We start from the raw sequence: 22,112 nt of genomic DNA, 5'->3' as shown, positions 1-22,112 counted from the left end.
ATCGCGCTGGAATGGGTGAGTGGAAGGAGAAAAGGAGGAGAGGAAAAATCGACAGTTTTGATCGATTATGGCGGCACTGCACGGCGTTATTGACAGGTGACCGTGAATGGTTAAATATTCAATGAAATTGTTATTCAAGGGCTAAAAAAATTGGTGGATATCTACTGGAGAATCCAGTCTGCGTCTGTGTTATACAATAAAGATAATTTATTCATGCAAAATGAAAAATATTGGCTATTCATTGCAGCAGCAAATGTTTCGTGCCGCTTTTCCCATAAGACGCAATGTTAATTCCGGCACGAATTATTTTCTCTTCCTTAACGTCCGTACAGCGCTATTTCATGCAGCGACAAAACGCTCAAACTGTTAGCCAAATGTTACCGACGGAGTACAGGTCGATAACAGCGCCATCTAGCGGTAGATTAGAAACTAAATTTGGCCAGCAGTTTGAGCGTTTTGCCGCTGCATGAAATGACGCTGTACGGACGTTTAGGAGGAGCAAATAATTCGTGCCGGAATTTGCATTGCGTCTTATGGGGAAAGCGGCACGAATCATTTGCTCCTGTAATCAATATCAAATACTCTTGACTTTTCATCACTAAATGTAAATATAATGTGTCATTATCTGACAGATGCCGGGTCTTTCTGCTAACGCAGCTGCCCGGCCAAAACCGAGCATTTTGCTTACTGGGAAGGTATGCATTATGCATGCATTTGTCACTTGATATTTTGATATGTGACTGTCGTGCGCCTCTATGACGTACGCAACGTGCATCTCTGTTGGTCGCGTTGCCGCATTTTAGGCGGATTCTTAATAGTCAATAACTAAATAACGAAGCTGAAATGTTTTATTCTTCATATTCGTCTTATATTATCATGGAGAACCCCACCCCTTAAATTTTCTCCCACCCGCAGTCGAACACTTTACTTAATTCTACATGATCCAGCTCTGCGAATATGTAAATCATAAAAGCGTATTGTTCAAATGATCTAAACTAAAAATATAATTTCAGATAAGTATTTCCTACTGCATACTTGAAAGATTTATTTCGTTCCGCCTTGTAGCAGGCCGCAGTAAAAACTAAACGAAACAAGTTTTTGTACATTCTGTTTATTTTTCATAACACATTTCAAGCATAATGATGTCAACAGCCATACCATTTTCTCTTGAGTCATTACCAGGTGTCCATGATTAAAGATCTCGATGCCGATTCGACGTCTGAGCTTCGAAATCAGGGGCGACATCGCAAAGAAATGAAACCGAAAGCTTGTCGATATTAAAAGTTTTCAAAAGGCAAACATCTCGGACGCGACAGCGTTCAAAGTACCATTATGTTCTCCACGTTTACGCGCTTGACGTTCGATGTTCTAAACTGACAAGCGTTTCTTGTAAATATTACCAAGACCTCGTGTGAAACAGAAAGAATAATCTACATCAGGGGTGGGCACGGTAGGAGGCCCTCAAGCTCCTGCTTCCCCCACCAACCTCCCTTTCATGCAGCGAGCGCATTCGATGCACGAGGCGCGTTCTTCATCCATGGTAGCGACGGATGCTGGTGGGGGACACTGGGCGCTATAGTAGGGACGATTTCGCCTGAATCGAGACAAACATGCCCACCCCTGATCTATGTGTTCGTTTGTTGCTGCAATCGTTTCGATAAATCATCAAACTCGCCACGATCTGGATATATTCGCATCGTTTTCTCTTGTAAATCAGTCGCAAAGATCTAGCAAAGACTATGCGCGTTCAATTAACGATCGTTCGACCTGATCACAACGACGAAATCATAATCTATCAACCAGTAGTCAACTTCGTTCTCGCATATATATCGACAGCCCTCTTGACGGTTACATGTTGCCGTAGATTGACGTTGTTAACAATAACATTTCCAAGATCTAGCACTCGACGACTTAATGCCGTCGTAATGAATTTAAATACATGGTACCACTTTTACTCGATAACAAATGTAGGCACACGGAGACCCAAAAACAGCAATGCCTTGGAACACGGCCGTCTCTAGTACAGGCCGGAACATGGGATCCCCGCTGAATGCAGATAGCGGGCCGGCGGGGGGCCATAAACTACGGCATTGGAAGGACAGGATAAGGGACCAGGAGGCCCCTGAGCGGTGGGGTTTTAGTGGGTATGCCTTCGCCTCTAGTTTTTTCAGGCAAGTCCCACACTACCGCCGTCCCGACCATCATCAGGAGGGGGGTGTTCGTAAAATGTATTTCCCCACCGCCCTTAAACAAAAAAAAGGCCGGAACATGTGATGTGGCAACACCAAATTGATCATGTTCCGGCCTGTACTAGACGCAGCCGTGCTTGGAACCATTCGAGTTCCTGCTGATACTAACTCGCTAACTTCAGGTCGTCATGGATCCGTGATAAAATGCGATCGAACGACGCGGGGTGGAATTCTTGCGTCGTGACATAAACGACTCTCACAATGCCTTTACATCCTCCGTTTTGCGAGGCGCGCTCCTTCGCTACTCAGTTTCGAATAACATGTTTTTAAGTCTTGACAGCACGTTCGGTTAACTTTCTTTGATGATCCTCTTCCCTCCAAAAACAGAAAGCAACGATGCTATGGAGAATAGATGCAGCCGTACGCGGGTACGAGCGTCGTTCTCTAGGTATAGGCGTGTCCGTTGCTTTCCTTTTTTTCTCTCGACATCATATACATAATATCTCTCGTGACACTCTTTGAATCATAGACATTTCTTGGCTTCATATAGGTGATTCGCATTCGGGAGGAATACTTTGAGACTTAACCGTTTCGTTAAACACTAATAATAATTAGTCGAGAATTGTTAATTTGTGTCAGGTATAGATGCAGGCTTGCAGATGAATCTATAAGGATCGATAATAATCTGATGTCTCGATAAAGAAACTCTGATATCACTTCATGATCACGTGTACAGTGTATCAAATATATTCGATCGTTTCGTCGGCTGTTCCCCTCTCAGAATGTGTATACTAGAACTTGTTTTCTTTTCTTTTTTTTTTTGTTTGTTTTTGTATTTGTTGGTTCTTTCCCGGATTTGTCACGTATATAACTGTCCGTATCGATAATAAATGAATCTTCAGCAGAAATGAGCGATTCTCAACGCGTGTATATAATATAGGATAACCCTTAATTATTTTATACATACGTGCGTCGTCTGATATTCAACGAATAATTATATAACGGATATGCATGCGTATACAGGTTGCGGTCGAGATTATGGCACAAACCCGGCAAAAGATCACGCCTTTCTCAAAAATACATCTCAACCGTTGTCCGAAACGTTTTCATCCGAAGATTAGGCTTCACGCGCACCTGCGCGGCCAATGGTAATCGTGCAACGGTACAATTCGTGTTATATCTGTATAGGATGTGTACGCGACTTATTAACTGATTTAAACAATCCAAATCGATTGATGTAACGTCTAATCAATGTTTAATTTAATGTTACATTTTTAATCGATTTGAAACAAAAACAATTTGTCATTAGTGATGACTAGACTGCGGATTTTATGCATTTATAACAAAAGTTGGTAGGTGTAATTTAGAATTGTAAACGTATTAGAAGAATTTAAATTTACTGTTAAAAAATTAATTCCTATTCCACTCCAGGTTGTTGCAATTCGGGTAGAAAATTTTTATTTTCCATAAAGATCCGCTGTCTAGCAATGACTCATTACGCTTTCGTTGATCGCACAACTCGTGAAAATCGCATAAACAGTGAATAGAAACACAACAACCATCGTAAATACTGCTCAACGACCGTCAGCTATGCAAGGATTTTTCATTCAGTTGAAGCCTGAACCTCGACTAAAAACGGTGTATTCCACGGTTTCAACGTATCGTTGCAAAAGATATCATCTCGTGTGCTTGTCTGCGTCATATCAAAGAGGAAACGAAAGTGCTCACGGCCGGGGTTTCTTCTGCCACCATTTTTGTCTGTATGTTTCCCAATATTTAAAAATTCGTATGCCCCCTATGTAACATATATTATACATAATTATTAATATTCAAAAATTGAATTTCTTCACTGAAGAAGCTTAAACGATATTTTGAGGTTTTAGGAAATTGTTGAATTGCCTCCCTGTGGGCCCCACGTTGAGAACAACTAGTATAGACAGAGTATACCCATAAAGATGGGTAAAGATCATAAAACAGTACCTATACCCATACTTAGGTAAAAGTGGGTATAAGTTCTGTTCCATGCAAAATCTAGGTATTTATACTCTGTCCATACTGATAAAAGCGGTGGCAGAAACGACCCCGGATGTGAGCACTCTCATGTCCTCTCCGATCATACTTCCGGTCGCATCCTGTACACGTTACAATATACGAATTCCACTTAATCATATACTTACTAAGATTAACTTTGTTTTTAATTAGAACAATATTTTCGTAATCATCTCTTCGTCGTTAGTGTTCACCTTTCGTACGTTATCACGGGTTCTGTCGAAACTTCGCTAGTTAATTATATCGATTACTCAGAAACTCTATCTTTGGTAGTAATATCTTACGTGTATTTATAATATCGTAATTAATCACGATAATACATATATCCACCGCAACGAGTATTATACGTACGTGTACATATACGCGTATACGTATACATATATATGTATATATATATGTCAGATATAATACATATATGTATCGTATGTACATCGCGTGCGTATGTATACCATGCTCGATACCTTACACATGTACTGTTTCGTATAATCTCATATATCTTTTAAATATATTTTACAGCGTACAGTTCTGAGATTCTTTTTTTTATTTCTGTTCAACAAAATTTTTCATTTCTACGCTCATACGCATTCGTCTCACGTTCATACTTAAAGCGCTAATTGAGTCAACAATTATCACACAGGAAACATATCCCAGATAGAGCGTCTGGAAAATGAAAGTAGCTTGCGGGATAGCGGAGTGGTTCGACCGAGTACTTGGACCAGTTCGGATAACGGATACGCAGTGTCTTATGTACCAGCTTCTTCTATCGTTTCTCTGGATTTCGCCCGCTCGATCTTGAAAAGCGAACGCTCTACGCGGCGACCGAAGAAACTTCAAGCATGGTTACCCTCTATACAATACTGAGTCTGATTCGATGACTAGTTTATTCCCCTTCAAATACCAAACTATCTTCCCCTGTCTTTCTCTATCGACGCTCTCTCTCTCTCTCTCTCATACTCTCACTCTCTTTCTTTCGTCGACGCTTACGCGAAGCCATTCGCAATGATGAATATTATATGGTCGGTCTCGATCGGTGCTCTATACACGTGTAATAATTCCTAATAGAATATTATACCGGCGTGTGATTCATCATTATCATCAGCATCATCAACATGTCTGTATTCATCTTCTGTCTGTCTCTTTACTTTTTTTTTATGCGCTTCGTTCTCTTATTTCATTCTCGCTCGCTCGCTCGCTCGCTCGCTCTCTCTTCTTTCTTATTTTTTTTTGTTCTTAAAAGTTAATAGTATCATTGACGAATAATCTATGTTAAGTTTTTTTTTTCTTATTTCAACGTGGCTCCGGGCGAGGACCCAAGAAAATCATAATAACAATCGCTCGTTTACAACAATTAATTAAGTAGCAATGAAATTATTGATTTCTTCCGGCAGCGCTCACAGTCGAAGTCGCCGCCCGTTCGGATCGCTCAATCTTGAATCTTTTGTACTATCGTTTCATCCACTTACTGTTCTAGCCGGAAGTGGAATGGCCATTTTTTTTTGTTTTCGGTTGTTGTTGTTGTTGTTGATGTTGTTGTTGTTGTTACGCTCTCACTCGAAAATCTCGCTAGAACTCGCTTTGGATGCTTGCTTAGTATGTGTGTACCGGCATCGTCGTTCATACTATCAGGATCGATCGCTTTCGAAAGAGCAATTCCAAAGGAAGATTGACGGTACGAGAGCCGCTCTCGGCTATATGTATATTTTTTTTCCATTTCTCTATTTCGTATAGCGTACAATATACGAAGGATTAAAACAACATAGAGTGCAACGAATACTAAAATTCCCAATAAAATATTCAAGGACAAACATCGTACATATGTGTATGTAACAGGTAACAGATTATATTTGGTAGTGAACATATTTGGCAGTATGATTTCGGTAGTGAACGTATAAGCGTAATCTGGACAACAATTATAAAGAGAGGAGTTACGGTTCCTCGATTTATTTTATTTATTTATTCGGTTAAGTATCGAAATCCGTGACGTAGCCGCCCCCGTCGAAGATTGCGTTTCCATGCGAGTAGAAAACGCGCGAGCCAAGGATCCAGATATGCAAAGGGGCGACGACCACCGCGTAAACGCTGTCTTTCGAAAAACGAACAAGCTCTCGGGACAACCAGTTTTGTTTTTCTAAATACAAGCCACAAAGACCGGGAGATCAGGGAGCAGATATTCCATAACATGATTTTGATCGCGTGACACGAGTAGTCGCCGTACAAAAACAAAACAACAAAACGATTGACTCTCGACGCGTTTCGTTACGCCGCGCCCGCCATAACGGAGTTGATGTCTTATGATTAGGCTGCGGATGTTCATGCGATCTGCAGAGAGAGAAACTCGAATCAAAGAAAATCTTATTTTCCATGGTAGCAGCCTTTGTAGAATTGAAATAAATGAAAATCGTACTAAATTCTGTCATATTTCATATCCTAGCAAATTTTTCAACATTTTCAACAGCCATAATCGCATAAAGTTCCGCAGTCTGCTTATGATCATCGATGGTGCATGACGTTCCGCGTGTCAATTAAAAACGTATTCAATAGATAATCGCTCCGATAAAACATGTAAAGCAGTTTCGATTCGTCGAAGAATAATTATGATATATATATACACGTATTATTTATGTATATACATATCACTGACGATATAGAATATGATTCCTCTGATCTCCAGACTGTATGATACAACCTATCGACTATACGATTGCGTGGACTAGCACTAGATATTATCATGCGGTACAATATAATCATAAATACATATTCCATACGGTGTCGTACGGTTATCACTAGGCTGATTAATCTTTTCCCGTGCAGTCTGCGCGCTGCTTCTCGACAAATCGAAATCCAACCAAACTTTGGTATATATTCCTCACAGCTGTTATTTGCTATTGATTTTACTCGCGCGCACGCGAGCCTCTGCGTTCACCGACGCTAAGTGGCGGTAACAATACACATATGAAATACATTCACTGAACTCGATCAAATTCGAAAATTCCCCGCGTTTATCGGTTTGAGCAATTTGTTGTAAACGCGAAAACAAGGATAGCACACGGATGTAAGATGTAAATATTGCATTCGATCGTTCAACGACGAACAACAGTCACCGTACATCCGTTCACGTTTTCATTTAATAATCCCGATTATTTAGAATTTCCGTTTAACAATACTGATACCGTTCTAGTCTGAAGAAATCAATTCGCAATCTAGTTTTCGCACCTGGTTACCACCATCGATTACGCTCGCCGAATGCCGGAAAGGCGGAACTTCGAATTCAAATCCAAAAAAGATACCGTTCCCCGTCCGTCGAGTGGGGAGGGAGAAACCGGCACTTTTTTCCACTCTTAAACGATCTCGTTGAAGAAATGTTACCGATTCCGACGCCGTTCGTTCCAGCCGATCGAACAAAGACTGCAGAGCATGTGACAAACGAATCAAGGGGGGTGTTTAATTATAGGATTTTCAATCAAAAGTTCCACCGCACGAATCCACACAAATCTGCCGAATCGCATCGAAATCAATCTCACTCGATCGTCCGTCCCCCTCCTCGTTCCAGCATGCCGATGATGGACGATTGTATTCGATCCTCTCTACCCTCTCTCTCTTTCTCTCTCTCTCGCTCTCTCCCTCTCTCTCTCTCTCTCGTTATTCCCAAACGCGTCTGAATTTCGATTGTTCGGGCGTTCATCACGTTCCGGGCCCGAGACGGCGGAACTTTCGATCAAGATTCGCCGAGAGCCGCGACCGAGAGCTTCTTCGTGGAATTCAAAATCAAAAGTTCCACCGTGCCGGGTGCACCGTACCGACGGGCGTAAAGACCACTAATTTTATCTCTCTTGTTTCGTTTAATACGTCTACGTGGCACGAACTAAGAGTATCAATTATCCTCGGTGTACCCTACACGTTAGCGGTCTCGTCAACTAGGCGAGTACCAACGAGTTCGAGAGAAATGAACGTCAAATAGAAATACATATCAGAATGTCACACGCGTCCCGCTCCCCCCCAAATGTCGTCTGCGACCAGACCGAGATGGAGGAAATATCTAAACGGTTGACGCGCCGTAACGTAGCCTAAACGTAGTCGTAACAATGTAACGTGACGTAACGTAACGAAACGAAACGGAACGGAACGATACGCGACAAACGAATCCGTTTCGGTGTATACCGAAAAGCGAAAAACTCGCAAAGGGGGCAAAACAGTAAGGATAAACTCTTACTTACGCTCCAACGGATACCCCGAACGATACTTAGATCCTGACAGTACGACCACTCCCCTTCGCCCCCGATAGAAAGAAGAGATACCGCCATTCGTTTTGTGCAGAATTTTTCCGCTGAACTGTGTTTTATTTATTTATTTATTCTTTTTTTGTGCATCCCGACACATACGCTCGCGTATGCCGTACGTGTATTATCCAGTGTCTACAGCTTGTGTATAGCCAATTTTACACGGATCCGTTCTACCGTTCTGTGATAAACCATTTGCCGTGGAAGCGTCGATCGATAAGAGAACTCCTTATCTGCGTGTGTGTATACCGGTGTCTGCCGTCTGTCTATCTTTCCTGTACGTATATGTCATCTGTAGTGTGTGTGTGTGTGTTTGTGTGTATGTGTCGCGTGTCCTGCGCGTGTACGCGTGTTTTGTGTGCCTTCGTGAGAGAGAAATGAACACGAACAACGATTTCCTTTGAATGGTAGTAAGAAGCGCGACGATGAGTTAACGACGTTAAAGATCACAATGAAGAGAATCAGTTCGACGATGAGAATGGGTGAATACATGATTATGAGCGCCTGACGGATCTACGGTAAATACGACGAGAAGAAACGCGGCTAGGGCGGTATCGTCGGCAGAGATAACCGGAGGAAAGAAGGAGTGGTCACGATCCGCCAGCGAGATTGATTAAAAAAGAAATTTGTCTTATTCTCCTTCCCTCCTACATATTTCGTGGACGCAGTTGGTAGTGGTCTTGCAAAAGGTGGCAAGTGCTGCGCTTAATCCACCATTAGCTCGAAGTGTACGGAGCCGCGCCTGTCAAATCTGTCGTGGACGATGTTGTGCGCCCAGGCCTTGCACTCGATGTTGATCAATACACCATCTGAAAATTGAAATTGATCGCGTTGGAGTTTAACACGGAAAGAACACTTTCGCTGCTCGAAATCATTGAACCAGTTAACTGTGGCGACCTCTTTTCAGAGTGCGCACCACTGTATATGTGTCGCGAAAATCAAGCGATGACGCCAGTGCATACGGGGATGCATGAATCCATCTCAAATTATTTATACTTTTTATTTCGTCTTGACCTCGAAATATTCTAAACATATTGAAATTTACGAATCGAAATCCATTATTTTCGATGACTTTGGTCCATCAATCAGGCAACTGTCGAGTTGCTTGACGGAAAAAACATGGCGTTTTTCATGTAATGAATTCGTAAATACTTTTTTGCAGCTCTTCCAATGTTTGGAAATTTGTATCTGCTAAATGATACTGGAGTGATCGGAATAAATGAAAATTTAAGCAGAATTCAATTCATTCGTCAAAATCGAGGCAGAACAACTCATTTCAGCGGCTTCGGAAGCATTTTTCTTTAATTGAAAAGCGAACAGTATACAGTACTGTATGCGAGTCTTGTCAGACGCCGCCATCTTGCTTATTAATAGGTTTTGTTTCGACTAAATCTCAAATGTTTCATAACTGTAAGTGTAGGTACTTAAACGTTACAAAATGGCGCGCGATTATTTGCATTCAAAACCAGAGTTATAAGTAATTTATTAGGTCGTTGCATATGAAATGTCCAATTTTGAACAGTAACATTAAACAACCGCAATTATTTCTTATTGATCCAAGAATCACACGTTTCTCGATTTTATTATGGTAGACATTGAATTTTCTGGTCACTCACATGCTTCATTTACAAGATTGTCATCTGTATTTTGTAGTTCTTTTTACTATCGACAAATAGTGCATTGTTAATTGCAAGTGACTGGAGCCACATAAATAGTTTATTCATACTTTAATAATTGTAATAAGCTGAGAAAAATTCATAGATTAGTACTCTTAAATCATTGTAACCTTTTTACTGTTTTAAATTGCACCCACTCATTCATTCAATATGTTATTTTCCCACACATACAAAAAGAGCACGCGACAATCGCACTGATTGATGTTGATATTATTTAAAAGGAAATTTATAATATATGTGTAAATTAAAATTGAAGATAGGATCGTAAGCTTCGTACCTCAAAGTGACGTACAATGAACCTGTCAACTGTAATAGTATTTCTTGATCAAAACGCATTGTAACATTTGCGTTCTAAAATCGGACATTTCATATGCAACAACCTAATAATATCAAGGCACCGAATTCATTTCTACACCTAATAATAAAGAAAGGGTTCTTACATTTGGGTCTCTCGAAGAAAACAGCTACGAGAGGGCTCAGATATCCGGGGGTGTTTGTGAAGGGGAAGTAGAAGCCAGGGAAGCCACGACGTGGAATGTACTGAATTGCTCCCATGTTCTCAACATCAGCTGGATTTTCGCCAGCACACGATACCCAAATGGTATCCAACCTATTCGCCTGTTCCTCCTGTTTGATGTGTTCCTGAAGATCGGATGGCATGTGGCTTGGCAGGTTTTTCGTGTCGTTATAAAATCTTGGCGCCCAGCCGAAAATCTGCAATTCAAATTAACAACACCCGCCGCTAACTTTTTGTTGACTATCGCACTTAAGATTAGAATAGTCTTCTCTTCTTTAATTTAATATTTGGTAAGTTTGACAATTCTTAAACGATTATTATCTCCGGTTGGAATGTAGCTAATTTTTTACGTGTGAAGCATTTCTGAAAGACGACACGCTTAAAATTATACAGGGTGTTTGCGAAATACAACCGGGCAAGGGGTGATTCTATAAGCAAACATATGTCGAAGGAATAACATTGTTACGTTGGAAGTTCGTTTTCGAGGAAATCGAGGTTGAAAATGCACTAAATGCAGCGAATACTTACACGTGCTATTGCATAGGTATCGTCTGACGCGTCTGACCATGATCAACCAATTCTACTTTGTGCGTATACTACAGCTCGCGAACCTGGCGGAACTTTAAACTCGATTTCCTCGAAAACGAGCTGCTACTACGATTTCGCAAACACCCTGTATATGTGAAACGATGTTTTACTCCCTAAATCCACTTATATTTTAATTTTTTCATAATTATACTACGACCTGATAATGTTATATCTATTTCTTCTACATCCAACGAAATATATAAATTCCAAACGCAAAATTGAAAACAACTTTTACACAAGCGAAAGAACTAGTATAGTTATACTAGTAAAAATGTGTGTAAAATTTGATTCTACATATGCTCAAACCACGTGACCAAACAGACAATGCTATCACCTTCTGTTGTGTTAACAAAAATTAATTCTGAATAATAATAATCACACCTTGTGTATTTACAAGTTTATACAAATTTCCAGTATACTGCAAGCATTAAGAAAATATTATTCAGCGTGGTTCATCGAATGTCAATGCTATTATTCACAGGAAAAAAAGGTTCCATGTAAAGTTAAATGCGCAGAGTATATTCATTACAAAAAAATTATTAACAGTCTTATAGTAAAGAAATTTAACTTCACTATTGCTATATCATGTCTCTTTTGTTAATGTTGTAATAATTTTATTTACAGACAAGATTCGATGTGGCGATTAGTTACTTCACAACAACTATACCCTCTTTTAGTATGGAACAGAACCTATACCCACTTTCAGTATAAAATAGCTCATGCTTTAGCATGCTAAAGATGTACAACGAGTGTAGCTAACGATGGAGGATACATTGAATAAAATATTCTGTATTTTCTTTTATTGAAACAAAGGACTTCCGTTTACCAAAAGTACGACAGAAACTTATGCGAGTACCTACGAAAAAAGAGAATCGATCGTTAGAAATACATTGGATAAAAATAAACGTACCTTGTTAAGTTTCAAGAAAATGCAAGGAGCAGATTTATTATAGCCGTATTTGTTTTCCTTCGTGCACTGTCCCCACGACGTCATGTCTACATCGCAAACCCTGCCGGGCGCTGGTGGCTTCCAATAGTCGCAAACCACCCTCCTTTTAGTGCCATTTGTAAAGGTGGGAGACCTATGGTATTCTGAAGAAATCCGAAATAAATTCTTTAAATAACTGATTCGTTCAATTCTAACTCATATTTCGTGCGTGACTTTATAAATAGTTACAAACGGACCACACACTTCCATTTTAATGAGAGATAGCCGGGATACATTAATATGTATCTTGTACAAACAATTGCGCACGCTTCGAATACAGATCACAAATTAAAATTTCTCTCTCCGTTTGTTAGAACGATAAACATGTGCCTTTTGGATACAATAATGATTAATGGCAGGCTTTTAAGAGGAGAACATTCCTTTATTATATTATCGTGTTCAAAAAGCAGAACTTATTATGTTTAAAAAATTCTTGTAACTTTTACATTACACAAAAACATGAATAACGTTATTGCAACAAAATAATTTCCTTGTGTTCAACTATCTAACTTTTCCGCGAACAGTTATCACATTTATTTTCGAAAATATTTTATGGTCTCTTTTTATTGTAAACACAAAAGATATCGTATCTAATCCAACGCAATTATGTTGTGTAAAAGTACCTCGTCTTAATTAATCATAATTAAGCGTTATATCCGTTATTCGTAGTAAAACAAAAAAAATGGCCATTTAGCTTCCAGGAACGGTTTCAACAGCTTTATGACTGTTGGAAGAAATTTATAACGAAACCGAGAAAATATTTTAAAGTGAATTGAGTATAAAGTAGCGATGACACACACCATCCATTTTTATCTCGCGTACGGGAATTTTACGATTATGTTAAAAATACTGCTTATGTGTGTATGTAAGTGGAATCACATCTGGAATCGGATATACTATAAAAAACATTTTTATTCGGAGATCAACTTCTTCACTGTTAGCAAGAGCACTTATTGTGTTTTTGGATAATAGACTTTTCTGGGATATACATATCACTTAAACATGTTCTTGAGTATACAATTTTATGACCTTGAGATGACCTTCGACTCATAAAATTAATACTGGAGCTATCAAACACGAAAACTCTGGCTTACAAAGATAACAAGACAGATAAATTCATTTCATCATTTTCCCGTATAAAGCCATCTTAATTCTAAAATAAAAAAATCCGAAACCAGTAATCTTCTTATTTTGGTGAACTTCAGAAGAGACGATCGTGCAACAAAAACATTTTTCACAGTATAGTCATGTTTTAATGCTATTCAAATGGCGTAGGAGATACACGCGGTACCCTACATGATGAATGAGATGTACGAACACTTTCCGTATATAAACAATTGTCTTATAAAACGTGACAATGTTCAAAATGCACTTGACACCAGACCTGCTTCTCGCGATTACCATAAATGCGAATTCTAGATTCGAATGCGATATAAAAAATAGATAGAATTTGTGAAAACGAATATTTTGCAGTAATTTGCAAGAAAAAGATATCGTTACAAGAAACTGCGAGCGAAAAGACGTTCTAAAAGAGTGATCCCAAGATTGATGTCACCTTGACCAGATTTAACACTCCCCTGACGTAACTGCTTAGTTAGGACAAAAGAGATTTTCGTGTGCTTATCGGTTAATATTAGCATCTTACAATTAATATACATACGGCATATACCTGCACAAATTTTTTTCAATAAATTACATCATCAATAACCTTCTTAGATTGAAATATTTAACTTCTAACAGAAATACAGAAAAAAATTATTGCACAAACACATATGAATTACTACCTTGTTTAATTGTCCTCTTTTGTGCAAAAGAACAATAAATAACTGATTTGTTAAGATACGTGTTCAAGTATTACTAAAACTGGTATTTCGTATAATGAAGACCATGTAAACTTTTATTACTTTTAAAGTTTTATTAACTAATATTTATTTATTAACTTAACCTGATATTTATATTATGTAAATTATATTTTGAAGCTAAACTGCTAGTGTAACATAACGAATTCATTCGATTTAAAAAATCAATAAAAACATCGCTCTGACGATTATATAACACGACTTTGATAATTTATATTAACGACCTAGATTTCTTTCTTGTTTCGCACTACTGTTTAGAAGAAGATAACAACTTACTAATCGCTGTACCGAATTGACACTGTCTAATTGAATTGTTAATTTCACTGTTACATGTTAATTTGTTAATATATATATGTATATATATATGTATGTATTAAAGGCCGAAAATCATGAAAAATTGCCATTTTCACCACTTTTGATCGTTTATAACTCGTAAACTAATTAACCAATTTCAGTGAAATTTTTAGAACATATACATATAATTTATACGAGATGACAAAACACATCTTTTAAATTTTCGTTATTGGTCCAGCTAAGAAAGTTGTAAAAATCAATATTTACTATTGTTTTTCACAATTCCGACCAACTGCATTTTCTCAACATATTTATTAAACGTCATTCACTAAACTAATTCTTCTAGCCTCAATGAGAGATTTAAATCGTTTGGTCCATTCATAAAAATGTTATTCTGGTTTAAAGTGTGTGTGATCAGTTATGCGCCTAACTTTACAAGTATTACACTATAAGAAGTTAGATGCAGTCGGATAATATTGTCGTCAAACGATGTTAATATCGAATAATACTGTCGTCGACTTAAGTCCTTGTCGGTCAAAATCGTTGTCGGTCAAAGTCGTTGTCGGTGAAATCTGGAGCTGGTGAAATATTGTCGGTGAAACCTGTGTCGGTGATTTTCATGGGACCCATTCTCAACAGGTACAAGTACTACGATATTGTGTAACACCAAACAAATGTGAGATAATGTAAATTACCTTCGAGAAACTTGTCCAATTCCCTGGTCCAGTGCAAGAAGTTACCTTCGTCGCTGGCTTTGTACCAAACTAAGGTACTCTCGACGTTACTCTCAGGCGGCATAGGCCTGAAACCGAGTCCAGGGTTGCTTCCAATTAAAGAATTGTCCAGCTGCCATTTCGGTTCGTTCGGGTCTAACGTTTGATAGAAAACGGTCAACATTGCACCGAAGAAACCAGCGAGTACGGCATAGAAAATGACGTAGAATAACAAAATTTTCCCTGCAACAAGAATAGAACATGTTAATTAATATACTGAAACATGAAAAACGAACAATTATACAATATTTTAGAATCAGTCTCCACTCTCTTTCAAATATTGACATGTATTTTCTATTTTCAGTAAAATACCTCTGGCTAGAGCTAAAGAACATTGAAATAGTTATACAATAAAATGTAACAAAGATAATTGAGATTTAATTAACAAATTACACAAATTCTCATTCACAATTTTTCGAATATATGAACGCAAATAAATTATTCCATAATAATCCCAAATAAACTATTCCATTTTGAGTCCTCGGTTCTGCTGCTATTGTATAGTCACTATACTATGCTATATGTATATCGCTATACTATAGTTAGACCACTAAATCTCCATATATGTGCCACGTGCATCGATCATGATTCGGAAAGTATTTAATTCAAAGCCCCAAGGGAACTCTCAGACATTTTTACGGTGACAATGAAAATTGTACGATTGTACAGATATGTATATAGTTTAACCAATTGTTGGTAAAGGAATTGTTTAGCCGCAATAATTCGTTTGCGGGCACGCGTTGCAACCGAAGTCTAGACATGGTAGCAATTACGATTCAAGGTCTAATTGGCCTGAATTGGTATTGAGTAAGCGATACCACGTGTTTGTTATAGGAATCGTTGATGATGATGCACCACGGACACATGCAAAAAATAGAGTTTTCTTGTTAAACGAATTTAAATTAATTTTTTTTATAATCGCCGACTATATGTGGTGGAATGCAGATTCGAAAATCTCAAAATCTTTTAAGAAAAACGACTGATGCGACGTAGATATATTACGAGTTGCGTAAATGATCAATGTCAAACTCGTTAGCTTGATACTCGATTCGATATATTTAGAGCTGCGAATTTTGATAGACATTATTAGACTGCGGATTTTATGCATTTATGAGAAGAATGGGTACGTACAATTTAAAGCAGTGGACATGTTAGCTAAGAATACAATTTTTATTCGGCTCCTGTGTCCTGCAATCAATGCGAACGTTTTTTATTCTGCATAAAGGTCCGCAGTCTAGACATTATCCCGTATAAAGTATTAATTTTTGTTAATTTAAAAATAGATACCACGCTTGGTAAAGAATGGTTTTATTTTAGAGTTAATTATATCGTAGAAGTAAGTATGTAGTAAGTTATTAACAGTATAACAAATTTTGTTATAAGTCATCGTTTATTCAAGATACTATTTTGTGAACACAGATAAATATATCCTTTTTTTATTTCAAGGATAGAAATAACAATAGCACGCCGAGATTTAATAATATTGTTTATGTCCTTCTTATATTCTGTAGAATGTAAAATTTTGGAACAACAATTGTAGGACGAACAATAGCACGCCGAGATTTAATAATATTGTTTATCTCCTTATTATGTAGAATGTAAAATTATGAAACAACAATTATAGGACGAACAATAGCACGCCGAGATTTAATAATATTATTTATCCCCTTATTATGTAGTGTAAAATCGTAAAACAAATAACAATTATAGGACGAATATGTTTGTTAAAATAGTATAAATTTGGATTGAATTGTATAATACTTATATGCAAATAATAACGGGACAAGAAAAAATATGAAACAGTGTAGAAGAACGTGGGGACTATGTTGATGCTACGACCTGCCGCTACTACGAGAAAAGCAGAGTAGGTTATTGATCCCTGTGTGTAAGACTCGCTACATTAGACAAATATCCGCGCCGTTGGATTACGTTTCTCTTCGTCTGAACCATCCAACCAACCCTACAATAGTCTTACCCTCATTCGAAGAGGACTTGTAGGATATCAGATTTCTTCCGATTGCTCACTAGTTAGTTAACCCTCTTGCGCTAATTTTGTCCTGATTTCGTCCTTTGTGCCTGATCAATAGACAGCGGACCTTTATGCAAACTAAAAACTTTCTGAATTGCAACAAACTGGAGTGAAATAGGAATTTATTTTCTCTCTCAATATGTTTAACAGGTTGTATATAATGTAACAGTATTTTTAAATTCTTCTTATGTTTTTGCTGTTTTAAATTATATCTGCTCATTTTTGTCGTAACTGCATCAAATGTGCTGTCTAATAAAATTTACAAACTAAAACTTTTCTGAATTGCAGCAAACTGAAGAAACGAATAGAAATTCATTTTCTTTCTTAATCTGTTCGACAGGTTCGAAATATGTAAAATAATATTTTTAAAAATTCTTCTAAAGTTTTTACTATTCTAAATTACACATATTCATTGTTGTCATAAGATCCGCTGTCTCCTAATCGATGTCATTTCAACAAAATGCCTTCCTTTTTAGTTTTTGTTACATAAATAGACCCACATTTCAGTAGATTCTCACACATGTATATCTTGTGATGAAATTGTTGTACCGTATTCAATAAAACATTAATAAAGTTGTCCTAAAAGTTGTACTTTATAAAATAAAAACTTTGCTATGCTTCAACGAAATTCGTACTTTTTAATGAAGAAATAATTCTTGGTAAAATTAAACTACAAGCAGAGTGTGCAATAACTATACATTATCATATAATTACGATTTATCTTGATAAAATAATTGATAAGAAATTCATAATAGAAATGCTTATATTTAGTTTACTTTTTAACAAGAAATTATTGGCAGCCATTTTCGTCGCCATTTTGGTTAATCTTCATACGTAGACAGCGTTAATAGGTGTAATTTGAAACAGTAAATACATCGGAAAAATTAAATGTTACATTATTTTCAACCTATTAATTCACTCCAGTTTGTTCCAATTCAGGTAGACAATTTTTATTTTGTCAACTCATACGCTCCTCACAAATAGTTGCATAAAAGAGTCTGAGATAATAATCCATCCATTTTAGTTCTACGCTTTAACTCAACAAATGACGTCACAATTCTAAAGAAATACATGCCACGACACAGACGAACGATCAGTTTACAGTATGTAGAAACGGGTGCATTTTCACCCTGAGGAACGTATAAGGGTTGAATCGAATTATCAGACGAGCCCACAAAATTCGGGTGAACCTCGTGAAAATTGTCGCGACGATCGAGCTGGCGAACACCGAAACCTTCGCGGGGGAAAATCTTGTTCGATTGGTGACGCGTCCGCTGGTTTTCGAGCTAAAAATGGCGACGACGAGTGTCACAAAGGGTGTCATTTCCTGCACAAAGAATCGAGTGTAGACGCAACAATATCAACGACCTACTTCACGAAAGAACTGCGGTGGCTTCTAAGTTTGTGGCGCCGTCGCGTTTCGCGTACGGGGTGATCGATATCTCGAAAAAACCGTGAAAATGTTACGTTACTACAGCAACCGCACCAACGGTTCGCATTTCAACGAAAGTTAAATGTTTGCGCTCTCACTGCACCGAACATTTCGACACTATCCAAATCTCCTTCGGCCATCGTGTCTCGAAGTCTCCTTTATTTCGACTGCGACTACTTGTCGGGAGGAAATGCTTTCGCCAGTAGCACGACCGCCGTTTAAATCGGTTCCGACAATTTTTCTCCTATATATATATTTTCTAGAAATTTATATCGTTATTATTAGACTGCGGATTTTATGCATTTATGACAAAAATTGGCACGTTTCCAAGCAGTGGAAATGTTAAAAATATTTAAGGACATCAATGTATTAGTTTCAGCTTAATAGGATAATTAAAAGAAGAAACCACTTTTTATTTTGCATAAAGATCCGCAGTCTACTCTTATTATTATTTGTTTAACAATGAATATTATTATTAGTGGATCCCAGACCTCACGACGCGATTAAAAAATTGTTTACAGAAACCATGTATGTTCCTGTTCTGTTAGTCTCTTTTTAAACAATTCGTTTCACACACCTACTGTACAGTCACACACGTACACGATCTTTTTGAACATATTTTTGTCAGTTTATTTAAGACGCGAAAATCCAAGAATTCTTCCTTGTTTATATGTATCTGATGAACCAACTAGTTTTCAGATCAATACCTTTATAAATAGACCAAAGGTGAATATTTCAGCAGGATACCTTAAAGAATCTCGTACACGATTCCGACGAGCTATTCTTAGCAACTAATGAAATGGAAGTTAAAAACTTCGACCAGCTAGTATTAATGAACTGGAATTACGGACCAGCGAGCGATTCAAGAAACACAGAGACAACAAGTTTGTTGCTTTTTTCCGGAATAAAAATGGCTGCCCGGTCACGCGACGAAGTTCCGTGCATTTCGAGCAGCCTAGAAACATATTCATTATTCGCCTCCAGTACGGGGCGTTCGTGCGAGCGAGGGATAATGAAGTTCGACAGAAAATCAAATCGCGAATAAGCGAACCGTTTGGAATCGGAACAGGCTATTCCAGCGGAATGGTATGACCGTTGTATTCTATTGATTTCGGCGAAAATCGATCAACCACGGGGGAGAAAGAGGGGAAAAACAGCAGAACGTGTAAGGATTGTAGCCTGCTCGGGCGAATACATAAACTGTTTTAAGCGTGCTAACGCGATCATTCGAGATCGAGTTGTCATCGTTCTCAGATGCTCGGATGTGGTCGTAAATGTCGATGAGTTTACAAAAAGATTCTCGAAAGCAAACGTTTGCTCGCCGCTTACTTCGTTGTAAAACCCACGTCTGATGGAAAAAAGAGAGTTTAAACGAAAATACGAACTGTTTCGCTTCTGCAACGAATTGCTCGTTGAGATCTGAGTGTAATTGCCGTAGAAATCATTGGAGGAGACGGTTCCGGGTTCCGTTGCACATAACTTCAGAAATGAAAATAAAGGTGCGATCCGATGATCTGTGCAACAATTTTATTACAGATCGTGCTGGCATCTACTAGAAAATTGAACAGGAACTGTTACAATAAAAATATACAAATACGATCTTAATTTCTCGGAACGAACAGCTCCACAAGTCTCAACCAAAAATGCCTTTTGGTAGCTAACTGTTCAGCTCGCTGAACAACACGGTGATTTTTTAAAAGTCGAAATCTCACAAACTCTCAATTAATTTAATGGTAGAATTTCTCGAGCTCGCATAAATGCCCGCTTCACCCGATTTCTGCGAGAACGTCTGAAACCTGGGAATGTTTAAAAATCGTTCATCAATCGGCCACCAGGGGATCATATAACCGCATTGTGTAACACTAATTATCATATGGGCTACAATTTATTTCGTTAAGTGTACCGCAACAATAGATCTCGATCGGTCGAATCTTACCGCAATTGTGTTACATAACACGGCACAGTTACGGATAGTTGGTTTGTAAATGTCACCGGGTTAATTACCAGAAACCGTAAATCCCTAGCACGGTGTATTTCGAAATTTCCGAATCGTCGAACTTGACGTCTCGAGTGATATGATGGGCAACTATTACGTCTGTAGCCTGAGCCTTTCGTTCAATACTGAAGCAATCGCGTTGCCACCATTTAACTTGAGTCGCGACTATAAACGGGCAAAATTGGGGGGTTCACACGGTGCCTAAAGCACAGAGCTCCTGCCTCCGTGAGATCCTTTGTCCTCTTGGGGTCTCGACATACAAAAATAGGGCAATGGGAATCATGAGGGTTACCGCCCCTCTGTACACTATTTCGAAACGACCGATTTAGAAATCTGAAAGTTTCAACGTGACGTTGACAGAGCAAGAAAGAACGATATCGGGACAGGATACGCGTGACTTTAGATAAAACGGAACACTTCGACGTGCCCTTTCCACTCGCTCGAAGGCGGCCGAGTGCCCGGCCAGGAAAAAAAAAGACTGAACAACAGGAAAAAATAAAACGGAGTACCTCTAGAGGAAGTACATTCGTGGGACTGAATCGAGGGTCTTATCGCGACATTTAACACTGACGATGTAGGCTCTAAAAACGGTCTCCACTCCATACCGTGGTATCGACGTTGGAAATGAGAAATCGATTTAACCGAAGCTAGAACGCCTTCGCGTATTAGAATGCAGCACGGAAGATCTTTACATGTATATGGCATCGCTGGCGAGCTGCAGTGCGCGCATACATTGCGACACTGCACGTCAGTAACGACATGGAGTTCTGATTAAATGTCAATAGAGTGAATCCCGATATCGTGAACCGTAGCCGCTCCCTTTTCTCGCCATTCATGATATTCGTTACAGAAACCCTCTCGAGTATAACACGAATATAGGAATGGAACGTTCTACACCCGATTAGAAAAGTACACGGAACTTGGGGTTGACCATTCGCGAAGGAGATTCTCGGGAACAAGAGTTGACGGGAGGCTATCGTTAACAGGAACGAAGACGGGGTCGCGATCTAGGACATAATCGCGTTTCACTAGGTTCTACGGTTTTACGGATGGAAGGAACAGCGAAAGACTTACCCCAGCTAGCCCCCGTGCGCCCGAGGAACTGTCCCGTCTCGGAATTCCATAGAAAGATCTTGAAACCCTCCCATTTGCCAAGCTTCGGCGGCGGACTGTAATACTGCTCGACTTTCTTGTCCTCCATTCCGGTCGGTTGTAACTCGAGCTGGAATCAGTGACGAGAGCGTCGCAAGCTCTCTCGCGTAACACCACGACCGTCGACGTGCGAATCCCTTTCTCAGGTTCTCTTCTGGTTCCTCCCGTTGATCTTGTCCGTCTCCTGAAGGAACAGTGGCGCGGCCGAGGACGCAAAAGAAGGAAGGAAGGGTTGATTCGTGCCCTCGTCTGGAGCCGCTGTTCTCGGGCGCACTCGTCCGGCCAAGGGATGA

General features: G+C 38.8%; 1 protein-coding gene across 1 annotated transcript; it reads right to left on the bottom strand.

Annotated features, from left to right (window-relative positions):
- Positions 1–1,095: 1,095 nt before the first annotated feature.
- LOC143214517 (sodium/potassium-transporting ATPase subunit beta-2) lies at positions 1,096–22,112 on the bottom strand. The gene is made up of 5 exons (XM_076435699.1): positions 21,742–22,112; positions 15,133–15,393; positions 12,207–12,388; positions 10,632–10,905; positions 1,096–9,324 (listed from the first exon to the last, which is right to left on the bottom strand). The coding sequence occupies exons 1-5, from the start codon at positions 21,866–21,868 to the stop codon at positions 9,221–9,223; spliced, it is 948 nt and encodes a 315-aa protein (XP_076291814.1). The 5' UTR covers positions 21,869–22,112; the 3' UTR covers positions 1,096–9,220.

This window comes from Lasioglossum baleicum, chromosome 1, assembly GCF_051020765.1.
Source record: "Lasioglossum baleicum chromosome 1, iyLasBale1, whole genome shotgun sequence".
Taxonomy (NCBI): Eukaryota; Metazoa; Arthropoda; class Insecta; order Hymenoptera; family Halictidae; genus Lasioglossum; species Lasioglossum baleicum.
Note: the sequence above shows the minus strand (reverse complement) of the source record. Positions and strands in the feature narration are given on the sequence as shown.